Below are 15,189 nucleotides of genomic sequence, written 5' to 3'. Positions count from 1 at the left end.
AAAAAACACATCAAAACATTATAAACATGAAACATTTTCAATAGGGAAAGATTTTATAGCAATATTTCAATATAAGATAAGAATAATATATATGCACAAGAAAAAGTAACATCTACTCAATTCTAAAAAAATTATTGTGTGCACACTGTCGTATGATCTTGAGGAATCTTTTTCTCATTATCAAGAAAATTAGTGGTGCTGTGGTGTGGCTCAGCAACAGAGCGCTCGCCTAGCACGTACAAGGCCCTGAGTTCAATCCTCAGCACCACATAGAAATAAATAAATAAAGGTATGTGTCCAATGACAACTAAAAAATAAGAAAATTAGTAAAATTGGCAAATCCCAAATACAAAGAAGTCCATTTCAGTTTTGGAACAAAATTGCATTCTCCAGTGGTATGAACTTTAGAAAGTGTGTTTTATGGATCAAAGAAAGTATTCAGTATGATGCGTTTTTCTTCCCCAAGAAGGAATTTTTAAATAAGACCCTGAGAACGAATATTCTGACAGTTTTCTTTCAACACACCTAAGACATCTATTTTTACTCATTTAATATGGTTTAATGAAGTGCTTGAAGGCTCAGGGACCAAATTGCCTTTGGCTCAACCCTAGTACTGTCACTGTGTATCCTTGGACATGCTAACGTTTCTGTGCTGCAGTCCTCATTAAAAAACACGCTTAAAAACAGCATTTACTGATGGGGGCACAATACAGATTAACTGAGGTAATAAATGGACAGTCCTTAATAGTACCTGAGACAAACTACAAAAAAATGTTGGCTAGTAATGTTAGAAAATGCAAACATATAAAGTTTTATCATAAAATCTCTGATAAAATATATAAATACTGGAAATAATATAAATACAAGTCAAAAAATGTGATAAAGGGTAAATAGCACTTTCCTCTGGCTTCAGTTATATGAACTGATTAGCTATGAAACTATAAAATGCGATTTCTCCAATACAGAGTTAAAGAATATATATCAACTCCACATAAATTAATCAGAAAGTAATATAACTAATTTCAGTTATTTAATTTGACTTACGTTTCATATCCATATTTCGGGTTTTATAAACAAAGTATGTATAAATCTGTGTTGTGCGTATTAGAATCTGGTCTCCACTATACCGTATTGAACGATACCACCAAGAACCCTATAACACAAACAAAAAAAAAATAAAGCAAGACAACATTAATAAATGTTAAGTTTGATGCAAAATATGTTCATGACAAATCTTTATATTTCAATTCAACATAAAATATTCATAATTAATAAAAGCACTTGATCTTTAGAATACTTCTATTGCCAAAAGCCTAAATACAGATGTAAATTACTATATGTGTATGCTTAAAGAACTTAGTTTTAGGAAAAAAATTAAAAACAAAACAGGAAAAAGACCACTCACAGCTATAAACAGTATGTTAATTCCCAATGGACAGCACATGTTTAAAATTTTTTCAATAAATGATTTCACAATTGACATGATACTCTCATTCATAGTAATTCATATGATTGGCTCTCACACAAAATGTTAATTACTAGCCTCACTTTAGGACCCAGATGAACTCCAGGATCAGAAGGAACACAACTCACAAAAGTAGTAAGTGGTAAAAGTCTTAAAACTTTATGGTATATCTCCATATGGTATATCTCCATATTATGGTACTATGCAGTTACTATGTTTTTTAAAATGAGGCTGCTTTATATGCTGTGCCCCAAATGTAAAACAAAAAAGGTCACAGGAACAATACATACAGTAAAATTATATAAAAGATTAAAAAAAAAAGTGCACGTAAAATTTGAAAGAGGAAACAAAGTTAGAGTAATTATTCTTGACAGAAATAAAGTTGGGGACAAATGAAAATAAACTTTCATTTTAAACTCTAAATATACCTGTATTACCTCAGGTATGTTTTACTTATGGATTACAAAGACAGGCTCTTAAGTAACTCAAGCAATTTCACCTTTAGAAGATCTTTAAACGTAAGCTAAGCAAAAATTCTTAAGTTCAAGGATTAATGAAGTACACTTTAATACAAATTAAAATATTATAGGGAGACTCCAAAAAATGCCTTCCAAAAAAAGAAAAAGAAATGTTAATAAAAAGGGCTAGAACTTACCACAACAACTGGAAGGATAACCATAAATGCCAATCCATATACAAGTAAAACCTAGAAATGAAAAAATTATGACCTTTACCAGATAAATTATAACAACATTCATGAACATTTCTTTTGAGGTTTATAATACGAAAGCATTGTTAAAAGTACTATTCATGTATTATCTCATTTAATCCTTATTATCATACTCTATGAGAAAGGAATCGCTATTGTTTTTCTCTTGTTGATGGGTATATCCAGTACACAAAGGTTATATAGCTGGTCCTAGGCACAGCTAGTGGCGGATCTAGTAATCTATAGAGCCTATGCTCTTATCCACCATAATAAATTATCTTTTGATTTATTATTTACTGACAAAATACAGAAATGGCAAAATGTCTTTATAAATTGTTTTCCTTCCAGTCAAGTATTCCATATACCCACACCTTACAAGCAGTTAGTGCCCTGGAAATAAATGACAATAGAAGCCCCTGAAAAACTGCCCATCAAGATACACTTCAAAATTTTCTGTTTGCTAATAAACATCTACTGAATTTTCCCCCTACTGCTTGATCCTAAATCTTGTAGCTTCCTTACTTACCTCCTATTCCCACAAAGTAACCCTAAGCATGACAAACACTTATATGCAGCAACTAACTACCCCTACAAACAATTTCAATATGTCATAAAATGGCCATTTGCAAAACAAATGCATTCAGAAGTAGCTCCTAGACAATTATTTTCAAGAAAGTTGTAGTAAGGAATTATCTATTCTTGAACAATAGGTAAAATAATTCCCAACGTTTTAGGTATACACCAACTCTCACTGATTCAAGCCTGATGTCCTACTGCCTTCTGAAGTACCATATGGAATACATATTGTTTAACTTAACATACATTAAAATTAGTTTAGCCTGAATAAAGGTTTTGGAAAAAAAAAAAGATTTCAATTTTGAGTAGTCCTTAAATGTGTATCATAAAAACCAGTGTTCTCCAAACCAAAACTAGAACCTGATCTGAAAATACTTTTGAAAGAAAATAAACTTTAGAACATACTACCTCAAACCAGCAGCCCAATAATAGGAACCAATTGTTTTCTCCATTTTGTAAAATACGGAATATATTCAAGTTAAATTTAAAAAGTTATACCAGTATTTTCTTTGTAAAAGTTCTTTAGATTATACCAAAACACATAGTATATAACAAAAATTACCACAAACACATCATGATATGTCTTATCTAAAAGTACTCACCAAAATTGAATTTTTCTGGTCAACTATCCAAGCTGGCAGAGCAATTCCAAAGCTTGTGGCTGAAATAGGAAGAATATCATAGTTTCTGAAGAATCTCTACTTTTATTTTCATTTTTTGTATCTCAAAATTCTACATTCTTTCCCCTTCCTAAAAATACCTACAGAGAGATTACATTATGTGGGCATCATTAGACAAAAGTTAAGGGATACTTTATATCTAAAAGTTCAAATTTTTCAAAAAGAAGAAAAACAACCCTATTTAAGTACAAGTTTTTCAAAAACAAGAAAAAAGTATTTACATACACAACTTTCTTCCTAAAAAACCTAAATTCTTTTATATGTCAAATCTATATAAACACTATGAATATGAGAAAGTCTGTTATTAGTTTACAAAAAATATTTTTTTCACCTAATTTTTATCTACTGGAAAGAACAATGACAGTTACTGCTCTTCTCTCTCGAAGTTTTCAAACTAGTCTTCAAAAAGAAAATTAAAAGTAAAAGGAAACCCAATTTCCATGTTTAACTATTATAATTTTCCTATTCATAAACCAAGAAAATCAAAATGATCCTTTCAATATATACATTTTCATAATATATACTATATATTTTCATAATATATACTATATAACCAACATTTTACAATGATCATATACTGCACCTTGAGGCCCATCTGGATTTCCAAATTCTTCCCAATTTTTTCGGGACTCTTCATCTGTTAAACTAGCATAAAAAAAATAAAGCTGCAACATTAGAAAGCCACATCTGAAAAATATATACTTGGAGAGACAAACTACATTAACCAACCAACTCATTTCTCAGAAGACACTAATTCAGAAAATCAAGATAAAAGTCTCTCTGATATCAGGGGAAAAGGCAGGGAGCAAAGATTGCTGTATTAATAAAAACTGCTAACTACTAAGCCTTGATACATATTCCTTGCTAACTCATGTGTTCTCAAGTTGAGCCAGTACATTTTCCGAAAAAGCAAGGAGAATTATAGGTGACTTTAATCTTTCCTTTATAGTCTGATATTTTCCAAAACCTCTTCAATAAACATGGTTATAACTTACGATAAATACAATGTCTTTAAAAAATATAAATAATACATATTCAAATCCAAAACATTTAGAGCATATTCTCAAAGAACACCACCTGAAAAATTCCAATGTTGTGGAAAAAGTCATTTGAATTATGATGAGATCATAATTTTCTTCTAAGCCAACCATCAGCAGAACAAGAAGTATACCTACTAACCGACAGACTCCAGGCAAGATGAAAGCAACACAATGATTTTTTAACACCTTGCTATAAATGTAGGTCATTAGAGTCATTAAACACAGAGCTCAAGACACCGAGTCAAGATGGTATTATCTCAGTTTCCAGTGTAGATATTATAAAAAGCATAACTTTATAATGGCCAGGTGTGATGGCACACACCCACAATCCCACTACTCAGGAGGCTAAGACAAGGAGATCACAAGTTCGAGGCTAGCCTGGGCAACTTGGTGAGACCATGCCTAAAACTAAAAAATAATGCCCTGGGGATTCAATCCCCAGAACCTTAAACAAAACAAAAACTTCACAATGTAGTCAAGGAAGATAACGCAAACCCATAAAAAAATTTATCAATGAAAGAAAGGCATTCTGGTGGACCAACTGGCAAAGATTCTGTTTACTTTCAAATCTATTTCTTTCCCCAGAACTTAAGAGGCAATGTCAGGAGCTGACCTGGATACAGAAGCCTTTAAGTCCTGATGCACCAGGGTTCTGAACAATTATTGCCTTCAGTCTGGCACGGTAGTGCCAGGTCCCAGTAACTTGGGCATTACCCCAGCTCAGAAAACAAGGCGTGGCTCCAGGAGTGGTCGTCACCTACAGGGGTTGAGTTACACTCACCTTTTCTTTGTAATCCTACCCCTTTGCCCTTTTTGGGCAAATGTTCCATAGATCCTCTCCTTATGGGTCCCCTATATAAGAATAAAGAATTCCAGTGGAGCTCTCTTTCAATGGACCCTTAAAGTCAGAGAGCCGTCACAGATTTGAAAAGGTACCTCTATATATTTGTATGTTTTCTTTGTCGTTTTCTTCAGTTATGCTGTGAACCCAGCATTAGGTCACCAGCTAGCACAGATGGTGATAAGGCAACACAGTTTCTGACCTACAAATCATTTTTACTGAGAGGCAATAAAATATTTTTACAAGATAATAAAAAACACCCTTAGGTTTCAATGATTTGTGCCTTGATATTTTTGGTCCTTGTTTAACTGTAACTCACTTATTTGACCCAATGCCACAGCAAAATACAGGAGCCAGTGAAAAGTATCTGCTTGCAAATTGATAAGAGTGATGCTACGACTTCTTTTCTACAGAGGGATGTTTCTCAAAATATTCTGCTTTGGTTTCCCTGGACAACTGTCCACCAAACCTCGAGCTTTAGCTATTGTTTCTCTCAATATTCTGTCTCGTAAATAGAACATTTCCCCCCCAAACAATTATCTGTCCTCTCTGCCTTTCTAATGATGGCAGCAATGAACCTGTTTTCTAAACAATATATGAAAAGCTTGCAATTGTAAATCACAGCTCATATCACAGAATCATTTTCTGATTTTTTAAACAGTACACACTTGGTTATAATGACATTAACTCATTCATCAAATTGTGGTGTGCCACTGTGAAAGACACCATGTTGGACACTCAAAGCAAATTCAAGCAACTATTTCAAGTAAATGATTCAAGCAAATCAGCAACTTTATTTAAAGTCAATTTAAAAAAACAAGTGATTTTTTTACTACCTATGAGTGCTTCAGTATAAGCATTCCTAAGAGTTAATGTTCATTAACTCTCCACACCATCATGACAGTGGTCATGAATGTCTTGGCTAATGCTCTCAAGAGCTTCTACAGGCCAAAAAAAAATGTAAACCCCAAGTTCTTATTAGGCCTCGATCCAAAGTCATCATCCAGTTTCTGTGATGATGAAGCATGGTTACAATGGTAAATTTAAATCACTGATGATCATAGAGCTGAGAAAGTTGTTGTGAACTTCACAATCAGGTAAAACAAGTACAAAGTGACCAGTCTCAGGTTTGATGTGTAATTCAAAGATCTAGAAAAATGGCAGAACAATTGTTCCCATCCCTTCAGTTTGCTTTAACTGTTCTGACAATCATAGCTGATAATTCCTTCTGACGATATCTTCTGAAGAAGAAATATGAAACACACACAAAGAAAAAAATCATAGGATTCTTTTTCCAGGGATGTCATGGACACATACAAATAAAATATTTCAATGTTAAAAATAAAAGTAAAAACTAGAGTTGCCAGGTGTGGTGACAAACCTATGATGCCAGCAGCTCAAGAGGCTGATACAGAAGAATCACAAGTTAAAAGCCAGCCTCAACAGAGGGAGACCCTGAGCAACTTAGCAAGACAAGAGCCAGGCATAGTGGCGCATACCTGTAATCCCAGCAGCTCAGGGAGCTGAGGCAGGAGGAGTTCAAAGTCAGCCTCAGCAAAAAGCAAGGCTCTAAGCAACTCAGTAAGACCCTGTCTCTAAATAAGATAGAAAAAAGGGCTGGGGTTATGGCTCAATGATGGAGTGCCCCTGAGTTCAATCCCTGGTACCAAAAAAAGAAAAGAAAAGAAAAAAGGTGGCTAGGGATGTGGCTCAGTACCCAACATCCCTAGGTTCAATTCCTGGTACTAAAAAAAAAAAAAAAAAATACAGTTGCAGTACCTTAAATAAGCCCGTGATTTCAGCATAGATCATATATAACAAGCTTAAACAGGACCAATGATGCTATTATAATTTTTTAAATTCAATAATAATAAAATTCATATAATAATAAATGTAGTTTCTTAAACATGATTATATCCCTTAACTTTTGGAAAGAGGCAACACAAATTCTATTAAGAATGTAATGAACTCTTATGTCCCCTGTCCCCAGGGAAAATGCACATTACAAATTCATATAAATTCTGTATACTACAAGCAATACACAGAATATGTATTGGCACACACCTTCTACACACCTCTAAGTTGAGAGGCAATGAAGATATACTTTCACAAGATAGCAAAAAAGTACACTTAGTTTTCAAGTTGACTTGGGAGGCTGATGAAGCAGGTGGATCACAAATTTGAGGTTAGCCTCAGCAACATAGTGAGACCATCCCCCAAACTAAAAAAGGGCTGGAGATGTGGCTCAGCAGTGGCCCTGGGTTCAATTCCCAGTACTGTAAAAAAGTAAAATAAATTCTGTAAATAATTTCAGAGACCCCAGATTACTGTAAATCCTGATGTAGAGAATGCTTTCACTAAATTATATGTGAGCAACCCTAAGTTGGCTCTGTAGAGTTAAATTACATAGTCAAGTGCTGGAGCACAAGAACACATTTTTTTTAGTTGTAGATGGACACAATACCTTTATTTTGTTTATTTTTATGTGGCACTGAGGATCAAACCCAGTGCCTCACACGAAAATATCTTCAAAGTAACACCTATGCTGTCCACTTACTATATATATCTTAAAGAAATGTTTTACACCTGAAAGCCAAATTTTAACTACTGCCCAGAAAAATGAACCAGAGAATTCAATGGTCTAACTCCTTAAAAATAACCAGTCTTTTTAAAGCTACATCTGGCATGTGAAAATAGGAAAAAATATTTGTTATAATGGGCAAGGAAAAGAAATTACATAAAATCATCAAAGCAAATTCTGAAACAAACTGAAGATCAAACATATATGCACTGCAAAGGCTGCCTGAATTAACTGGGATAACGAGATTTACTCGTAAAATAGGACTTCTCAATTACTCAAAACTTACATTTAATAAAATAGACATCTTGCCTAATCTAGTTGGACTCATACAAGTTACAAAATCTCAAAGTTATGGGTCCCACTAACATTTTACTTATTCATTGGTCTGATAAGCCATTAAGTATTTAAAATATTTTACACACAAAATATTCTCTAGCTTTATCACATAACTGAGTTGAAACTAAAAATCTTATATTATTTTTCTGAACTTTTTTAAAAGGAACTGAACATCATAAAGTCAGAGCTAGCAACCTGAAAACAGAAGCATAAACTTGTTATAATACTTGAAGACTAAGAGGGGGGAAAAAGCCCTGCACCAAAAGCACTAAAATTAAAGCTACTAATTAAATAATCTTGGCTATCTGACACCTCTGACAATCTTCAGTTCTTAAATTACCTGAAGACAGCAATTAAGGTACAGCAGTAATTAAGGAAAAATAGTAAATGCTTGAAGAAAACATGTTGAAAGGGGGGAAAAGGAGACAACTGAAAAACAGCAACCTGGAGAAGAGCTACGGAGAATATGTTGGTCCCACTTCAGAAGCTCCGAGATACTGTTACTTTAATACAGAATCATACAGTATTTCACAAAGATAACTAGTAAGCCACAAAAAAAATGTAGGGAATAGGTAAAAAGTCTGTTTTTCACTAAGCACAAAAATAACATGTTTCCAAAACTTTTGTCATTCATATTACTTTCACAGTTTGCTATTAAATCTGAGTCATCCATTGTCTACTTATATTCTTTAAATCAGTTGACAAAATTATACATCACAATTCCTCATAACTCTTTAATTCAACAAAATAACTACGTGGGGATGTACCCATCATTAAGTCCTAAAGATTCTAGCTAACTTTAGTCTCTTGTAGTATTAACACCCAAGAAATAATAACTTCTTAATTTTATATACTCTATTCTATCTTCCACGAAGTGTACATAAAGTGTTCCTCAAGGGCTGGGATCTATCTCAGTGTTAGAGTACTTGCCTAGCAAGTGTAACCCTGGGTTCAATCCCCAGCACCACAAAAAAATGACAGCAAAAATGTTCCTCAAAGTTTATAAATACATAAATAAAATCTGTACACATAATGTATGTTTGAATGTTTCTTAACAATAACAATACAATTTGCCAGTCCCAACAAGAAAAATATGATTTGCAAATCCTAAAAACTTTCTTAAAGAAAACGTTTCTTAGCAAATAAATAAGAATTTTTTTAAAAACCTTTAAAAAATCACCTCTCAACTAGTATTTAACAATAAACTAGGAATAATCTACTAAAATGAATTTATAAAAAGATACCAAAAATGAAGTATTTATTGAAAGTAAATATTAAACTTGCCTTTAAGTAGTGTAAATGAGGCAACTACATTGCCGAAAAAGAAAAAGAGAGGCCAGGGGTGTGTGTGGGGGGGGGGTGGGGGGGTGGACAGAACTAGCCTAATAAAAGCCTCAAAATGAAAACAAGGTACAAGTATACTCTCTTCCACTTCAGATGCTTACAAAATAGCTCAATGAACTCATCACTTACTACTTAATTTAACTAAGTTCACATGGCACAAGTACTACTTTCAGTGCCAACTTAAGATACTTAAAATTACGGTTTCATTAAATTACAATTTTAGGGCTGCAGAATAGTTCCATAAATAACACAGCATGTGAGGTCAGCATTAACAAAAGTGTATGACACTTATTTTACTTACTATTTTATTAAAACACAAAACTATCTTTTCCCCTCTACAAAATGCATAATGAGTCCTATGATACTTACGCTGCATAAGCTTTTGCTATCCTCATGAACATGACTTCATCGCCTCCTTTATCTGGATGATACTTAAGTGATAGCAAACGATACTGTTTCTTAATTTCTGCTACTGTTGCTCCCTAAAAGGGAAAGCTTTGTGTTAGTAAAAGCAAGCACCATGTGGTAAAGAAATAATCCAACCTATTTTGACAATAAACTACTTAATATTCTGACAAAAGAAACTGACATTTCCTCCTACATATTTTGTACCATAAATTTCACCCCACACATTTTAAAATAAAAGTATTTTTATTTTATGGAATTAATATATCCTGCAGTACTAGGCATTAATGATTTTAAAATGAAGCCACAGAATGCCACATTTAAACAAAAGTATACAGATATTTATCAAAAAATGATCACAATAAATTAAGACTAGCTCAAAAATGCTCAAATCAAAGGTTTGCTTCCCTTATAATCCAAGGAGGACTGGAAACCATCTCAAACTCCTGTCTGCCATAACAACAGTTGTTACAATAAGAAGAATCATATTATATGCAAACTTTTCTTCTACAAAGCAGAAAACTAGAAGATGAAATTACTCCTTACTCTGTATTATATAAATCTCTGAATCAAGCCATCTGTCGAGCAAATTAGAAGAAGTGGTTTGGGGGAAAAATGGAAAGAGCACTAGATTTAGCTTGGCTACTAAGAAGCTACAGAACACCAGAGAAGACACAAATTTTCCAAGCCTCATTTTCTCTATTTGAAAAAAAAGCTAGATGATCTCTATCATTAATTTCAGTTCTAACATTCTAATGATACACCCAAAAGACAGATTTTCAATGAAATCCCCCAAACCAGACTTAACATACTGCCTACATGTCAATCAACACAAAGGCATAAGATTTTTAACATTCAACTAACATAAATGCCCTCCCATTTTTTAAATTTTGCATTAGATCAATCTTAGAGATGTCTTTTAAAATATGCTAACTTCTGATCTTCAAATATTTTAGCAATTACAAAACAATACTTAAAATATGGCAATTAATAGTTTCAGCTTAAATATATATACATATGCATGTTAAAATGATAATAAATTCATATCTTAATAAAAAATTTTAACTGAAGTCTGATTTCTCTAAGGCATGGTCCAATTTCTTTTAGATGTGGACCTATTGTGTTTTAATGGGATCTTTAAAGTACAAAATATAATAATACAACTTACAGGATCCAAATTTAATACTTCATAAGGATTGTATTCTTGATATTCTCGATCTGTTTTGGACACTTTGTATGTAAGGAATAAGAACAATGCCCATCCTGCAAGTAGAACTATTTTCCTGTTAAGAAAAAGATACATGAGGTATCAATAAATACATGTGAATGGCTTTCCTTGAGTCTAATGATATAGGGAGGTTAAGGCATAAAACAATATAAACTAATTTCATAGCACTCAAATTCTACAGCTGCTGAGTTGAATATTCCCATTAAAGCAAGGATAATATCTTTCTCACTTTTGAATTCTGTAAAATCTAGTACAGTGCCTCTCCTGTAATAAATTTTCTGTTTACTATTTGTAGAATTTCAAGTCCAGGAGTTAATTGAAGTTATTAACTTACTTGATTAGATAAAATATGTAAATATTAAGTATTCAGTAATCAAAATATATAAATATTAAGTATTCAATAAGCTACTGAATGTAAAAAAAAATTGCTCTTTACCTAGCAATTACATTTTTAGTATGATAAACTAAAAAAAGTAATTGGTCAGCTGTGCAAAGATGAATAAACAGCATTGTTTACAGTAGTAAATCCTTGGAAATAATCTAATGTCCATTTACAGGAAACTAAATGAATAAATCATTTATAAAGAATTAAGTAAACTATGATGCAGCCATACAAGGTAACATTTTGTAGCCAATAGATAAAAATGTGCATTAGTTAAAATAAAAAAAGATATAAAAAAACATATAATTTGACAAAAAATTTATTTCTTCTCCCTCCAGATGTTTGAAGGACATCTGGAAATAAGGTATTAAAAACCTCAAAAATAACACCATTTCAGTCTATCAATCCATTCCAAATCAAGAAATTTAGAAGAGAATAAAGTAGAATGAAGTATGTGAAGTATAAAAGGGTAGTTATGGATATAAGTAGTAATAAAAGAAAACAACAAACTTAAATACTCATCCAAAATTACTGAATAACTGTTACAACCATACAGAGAAATACTTTCAATTAATAAAAGTAAAATTTCCTGTGAAAGACTATTTACCTTGTATTGTTAAATTTAAAAGAGAAAACAGCTTTCAAATTATTTAAAATATAATCCAATTTGTAGAAATAAAAAAATTAGAAACATATAAAGTAATCATTGTACAGTGGCTATCTTTAGGTATGGACATTAAATTATTTTTACTTTTTTATGCTCTTTGGATAACAACTTGTTATACCAAACAGGATTTGTTAGCAAAAACATATTAAGAATCAAAGAAGGACAAGTCAAATAAAATTGGAGTGACTTATTTTTAGAACTACAAAGAAAAATTTATGTGTTTAAACTCTTGGAGTAGGAACATAGTTTTTAATTATGTTCATCATTTGGAATAAGCCTCTTTCTTCATCTAGACTCATCTGAAATGATCTTGTTTCAACCTATCCATTTACCTTTATCACCTTGATTTTTCAAACAAAACAAGTCCTATCTTTCAAAATTCCCTAAGCTTTCCTTATCATCATGCTTTTCTCTCATATCTTTCTACCAAAAATTTCCATTCCCTATCTCTGCTCACCCAAACTCTACTCTTCCTTAAATATTAAAGTCAAGTGACCTATCCTCCAAAAAGCAATCCTTAACCTTTGCCAAAATGATCAATAGATGACTATAGTTAAAGACACAAAGAAACACAAAACATGACTTTCTCTTCTAATTCACTCCAAGTTCCTTGGACAGCTGGATAGAATACTATTCAATCTTGACTAATCCCAGGATAGCTTAAACACAGCTGGCAATCAGATATAAATTTCTTTTCATTTGGCCAAAACAATACTCTAAACCTTAATAAAGGCATATCACTTCAAACTGTTTTCCATATCGTTTATATATGTCCACCTATACTCAGAGAAGAGAGGGAAACATATGTGGAAAATCCCCTCACTTTGACCTGACTATCAAGGGAGAGGGGAATTGAGAACACAAGACTTCAGAACAAAAATCCCTCAGCTCATCTCCCACATTCCTCACTTATTAACTAAGAAAGGCTGGCAATTTGCAGAGCCTTTACATCTCAGTTTCCAACTTCAGAGTTTGAGAATTAAATGAGATTTAGCATATAAAGAATTCAGAAGGTAGCTGACAGATAGTAAAGATTCAACTCATATAAGCTATGGTCTATTATTAATAACTCTTCCAAATCTCAACTGTGAACTTACATCTGTCAGAAAAGCATTCTTTGTTATCTTGAGACAGAGGTAGAAGTCCTTCTACTCTTTCGTGGTATCACCCCTCTCCCAGCCCTTACTGCTATCATTTAGATGTGCTTTGTCCGTCCCCCCCCCCCCCCCCCGCCCCAAGGGTTCATGTACTAGAGGCCTGGTTTCCAATGTGGCAATATCTAGAGGTGGCTGAACTTTACAGTCTCTAAATTATAAGAAGACTGAGAAATTGTGTGTGTGTGTGTGTGTGTGTGTGTGTGTGTGTGTGTGTGTATTAATTAGCCTTGCTGCTTCATAAAAGTTAATTTAAAACCTTAAGGCCTAGCAGAAGGTGGTTAGGTCATTAGAGGTATCATCCTCAGAAGGGATTAATGCTGTTCTCATGGTTGCCAGAATAAGTTATCATAAAAAAGGAAGACTGGCCCCTGATTTCCTATCTCACCACATGACTTCTCTTCCTTCCCACCATGCCATTCACCATGTTGTGATGTAGCCAGGAAGGGCCTCACCAGAAAACAAACAGGGTCTCCTGATCTTTGATTATCAGCCTCTAAAACTATAAGCCAAATAAACCTCTCTTTATAAAGTATACAGCTACTGGTATTTTGTTATAGCAACAGAAAACAGACTAAGGCACTAACTCTAATATAATTATTTGTTTATTTGCCAGTATCTCCCTAAGATTTAAGTCTTTAGCTGCATGACTTTGGTCAAGTTATCACATCTTTCTTTGCCTTGGTTTGAGGAAAAGCACAAATATTTACCTTGAAGTTGATACAGTGTTAAATAACATAAAAAGCACCTAGTATGCAATATGTACTCAATAAACTTCTAATTATCACCATGAAATGCAAACTTGACCACATCACCTCCCTGCCTTTTAAATCTTTTTACAATTCCCCTATAGCTTTAACATAAAACTGAAATTATAGCACAAGATACAAAAGACTTGAATGTCACTTTCCTCCTCACCCTTCTCCTTTGTTCAGTCAGTTCCCAAATTTACAAATTACATTTTACCTCTACTACAGGCTACAATTTCTTTTCAAGTACATCTTAGTCATTATAATCCCTATTTTATATGATACCCGAAGAGTAAGCACTAAGGCATGATTTTTACTGAAACCCATTACTTACTTTACTGTAGGAATAATATTTGGCTGGGGTTTTAACAACCGTAAACGATACCACATACATCTTCCATATACTTTTCTGATATTCTTTAATCGAATTTGCTCTGCCAAGAAAGAAAAATGAGTTAAGCCATTTCTCATAGTGAAAGCAAAACCAGAGTTAATACCATACTCACCTTCATTACCATGCTAATATTTCATTGGAACATGAAAGTGTTGTTGTTCAAATAACCCCTACAAACATTTACAAGATGTTTGTAGGTTCAATTTTCTGCCATTTAGAAAAAATGCTCTATTTGGAAACTTTTACCTACCAGGCAACTATTTTTTATGTGAGGCTTGACTTTTCTCTGTAAATGTAAAAACTGACTTGAACCCAAAATATTTAGTCATATAATCAGTACTTCTGAGAAATTCTCTCCTCTATTCTCTTCTTCAACAAAAGATATCAAACAGTTAAAATATGATTTATTAAGAAAGCTAAGCAGGGCTGGGGAATGTGGCTCAAGTGGTAGCGCGCTCGCCTGGCATGCGTGCGGCCCGGGTTCGATCCTTAGCACCACATACAAAGATGTTGTGTCCGCCGAAAACTAAAAATAAATATTGAAATTCTCTGTCTCTCTCTCTCTCTCTCTCTCTCTCTCAAAAAAAAAAAAAAAAAAACCTAAGCAGAAATTATATTCATCAAACATGAAAATAACT

General features: G+C 33.1%; 1 protein-coding gene across 2 annotated transcripts in view; it reads right to left on the bottom strand.

The window, feature by feature from the left end:
• The window catches only part of Sec63 (SEC63 protein translocation regulator), a 59,676-nt gene that overhangs the window by 24,064 nt on the left and 20,423 nt on the right, over positions 1–15,189 (bottom strand). For both annotated transcript variants that reach the window (XM_026389620.2, XM_026389621.2), the window contains exons 2-8: positions 14,492–14,591; positions 11,146–11,260; positions 9,942–10,054; positions 4,014–4,075; positions 3,353–3,411; positions 2,121–2,171; positions 1,045–1,153 (exon numbers count right to left, since the gene is read on the bottom strand). In XM_026389620.2, the coding sequence (XP_026245405.2) occupies positions 1,045–1,153; positions 2,121–2,171; positions 3,353–3,411; positions 4,014–4,075; positions 9,942–10,054; positions 11,146–11,260; positions 14,492–14,591 (609 nt within the window). The remainder of the gene's footprint in view (positions 1–1,044; positions 1,154–2,120; positions 2,172–3,352; positions 3,412–4,013; positions 4,076–9,941; positions 10,055–11,145; positions 11,261–14,491; positions 14,592–15,189) is intronic.

This window comes from Urocitellus parryii, chromosome 8 (assembly GCF_045843805.1).
Source record: "Urocitellus parryii isolate mUroPar1 chromosome 8, mUroPar1.hap1, whole genome shotgun sequence".
Classification (NCBI taxonomy): Eukaryota; Metazoa; Chordata; class Mammalia; order Rodentia; family Sciuridae; genus Urocitellus; species Urocitellus parryii.
Note: the sequence above shows the minus strand (reverse complement) of the source record. Positions and strands in the feature narration are given on the sequence as shown.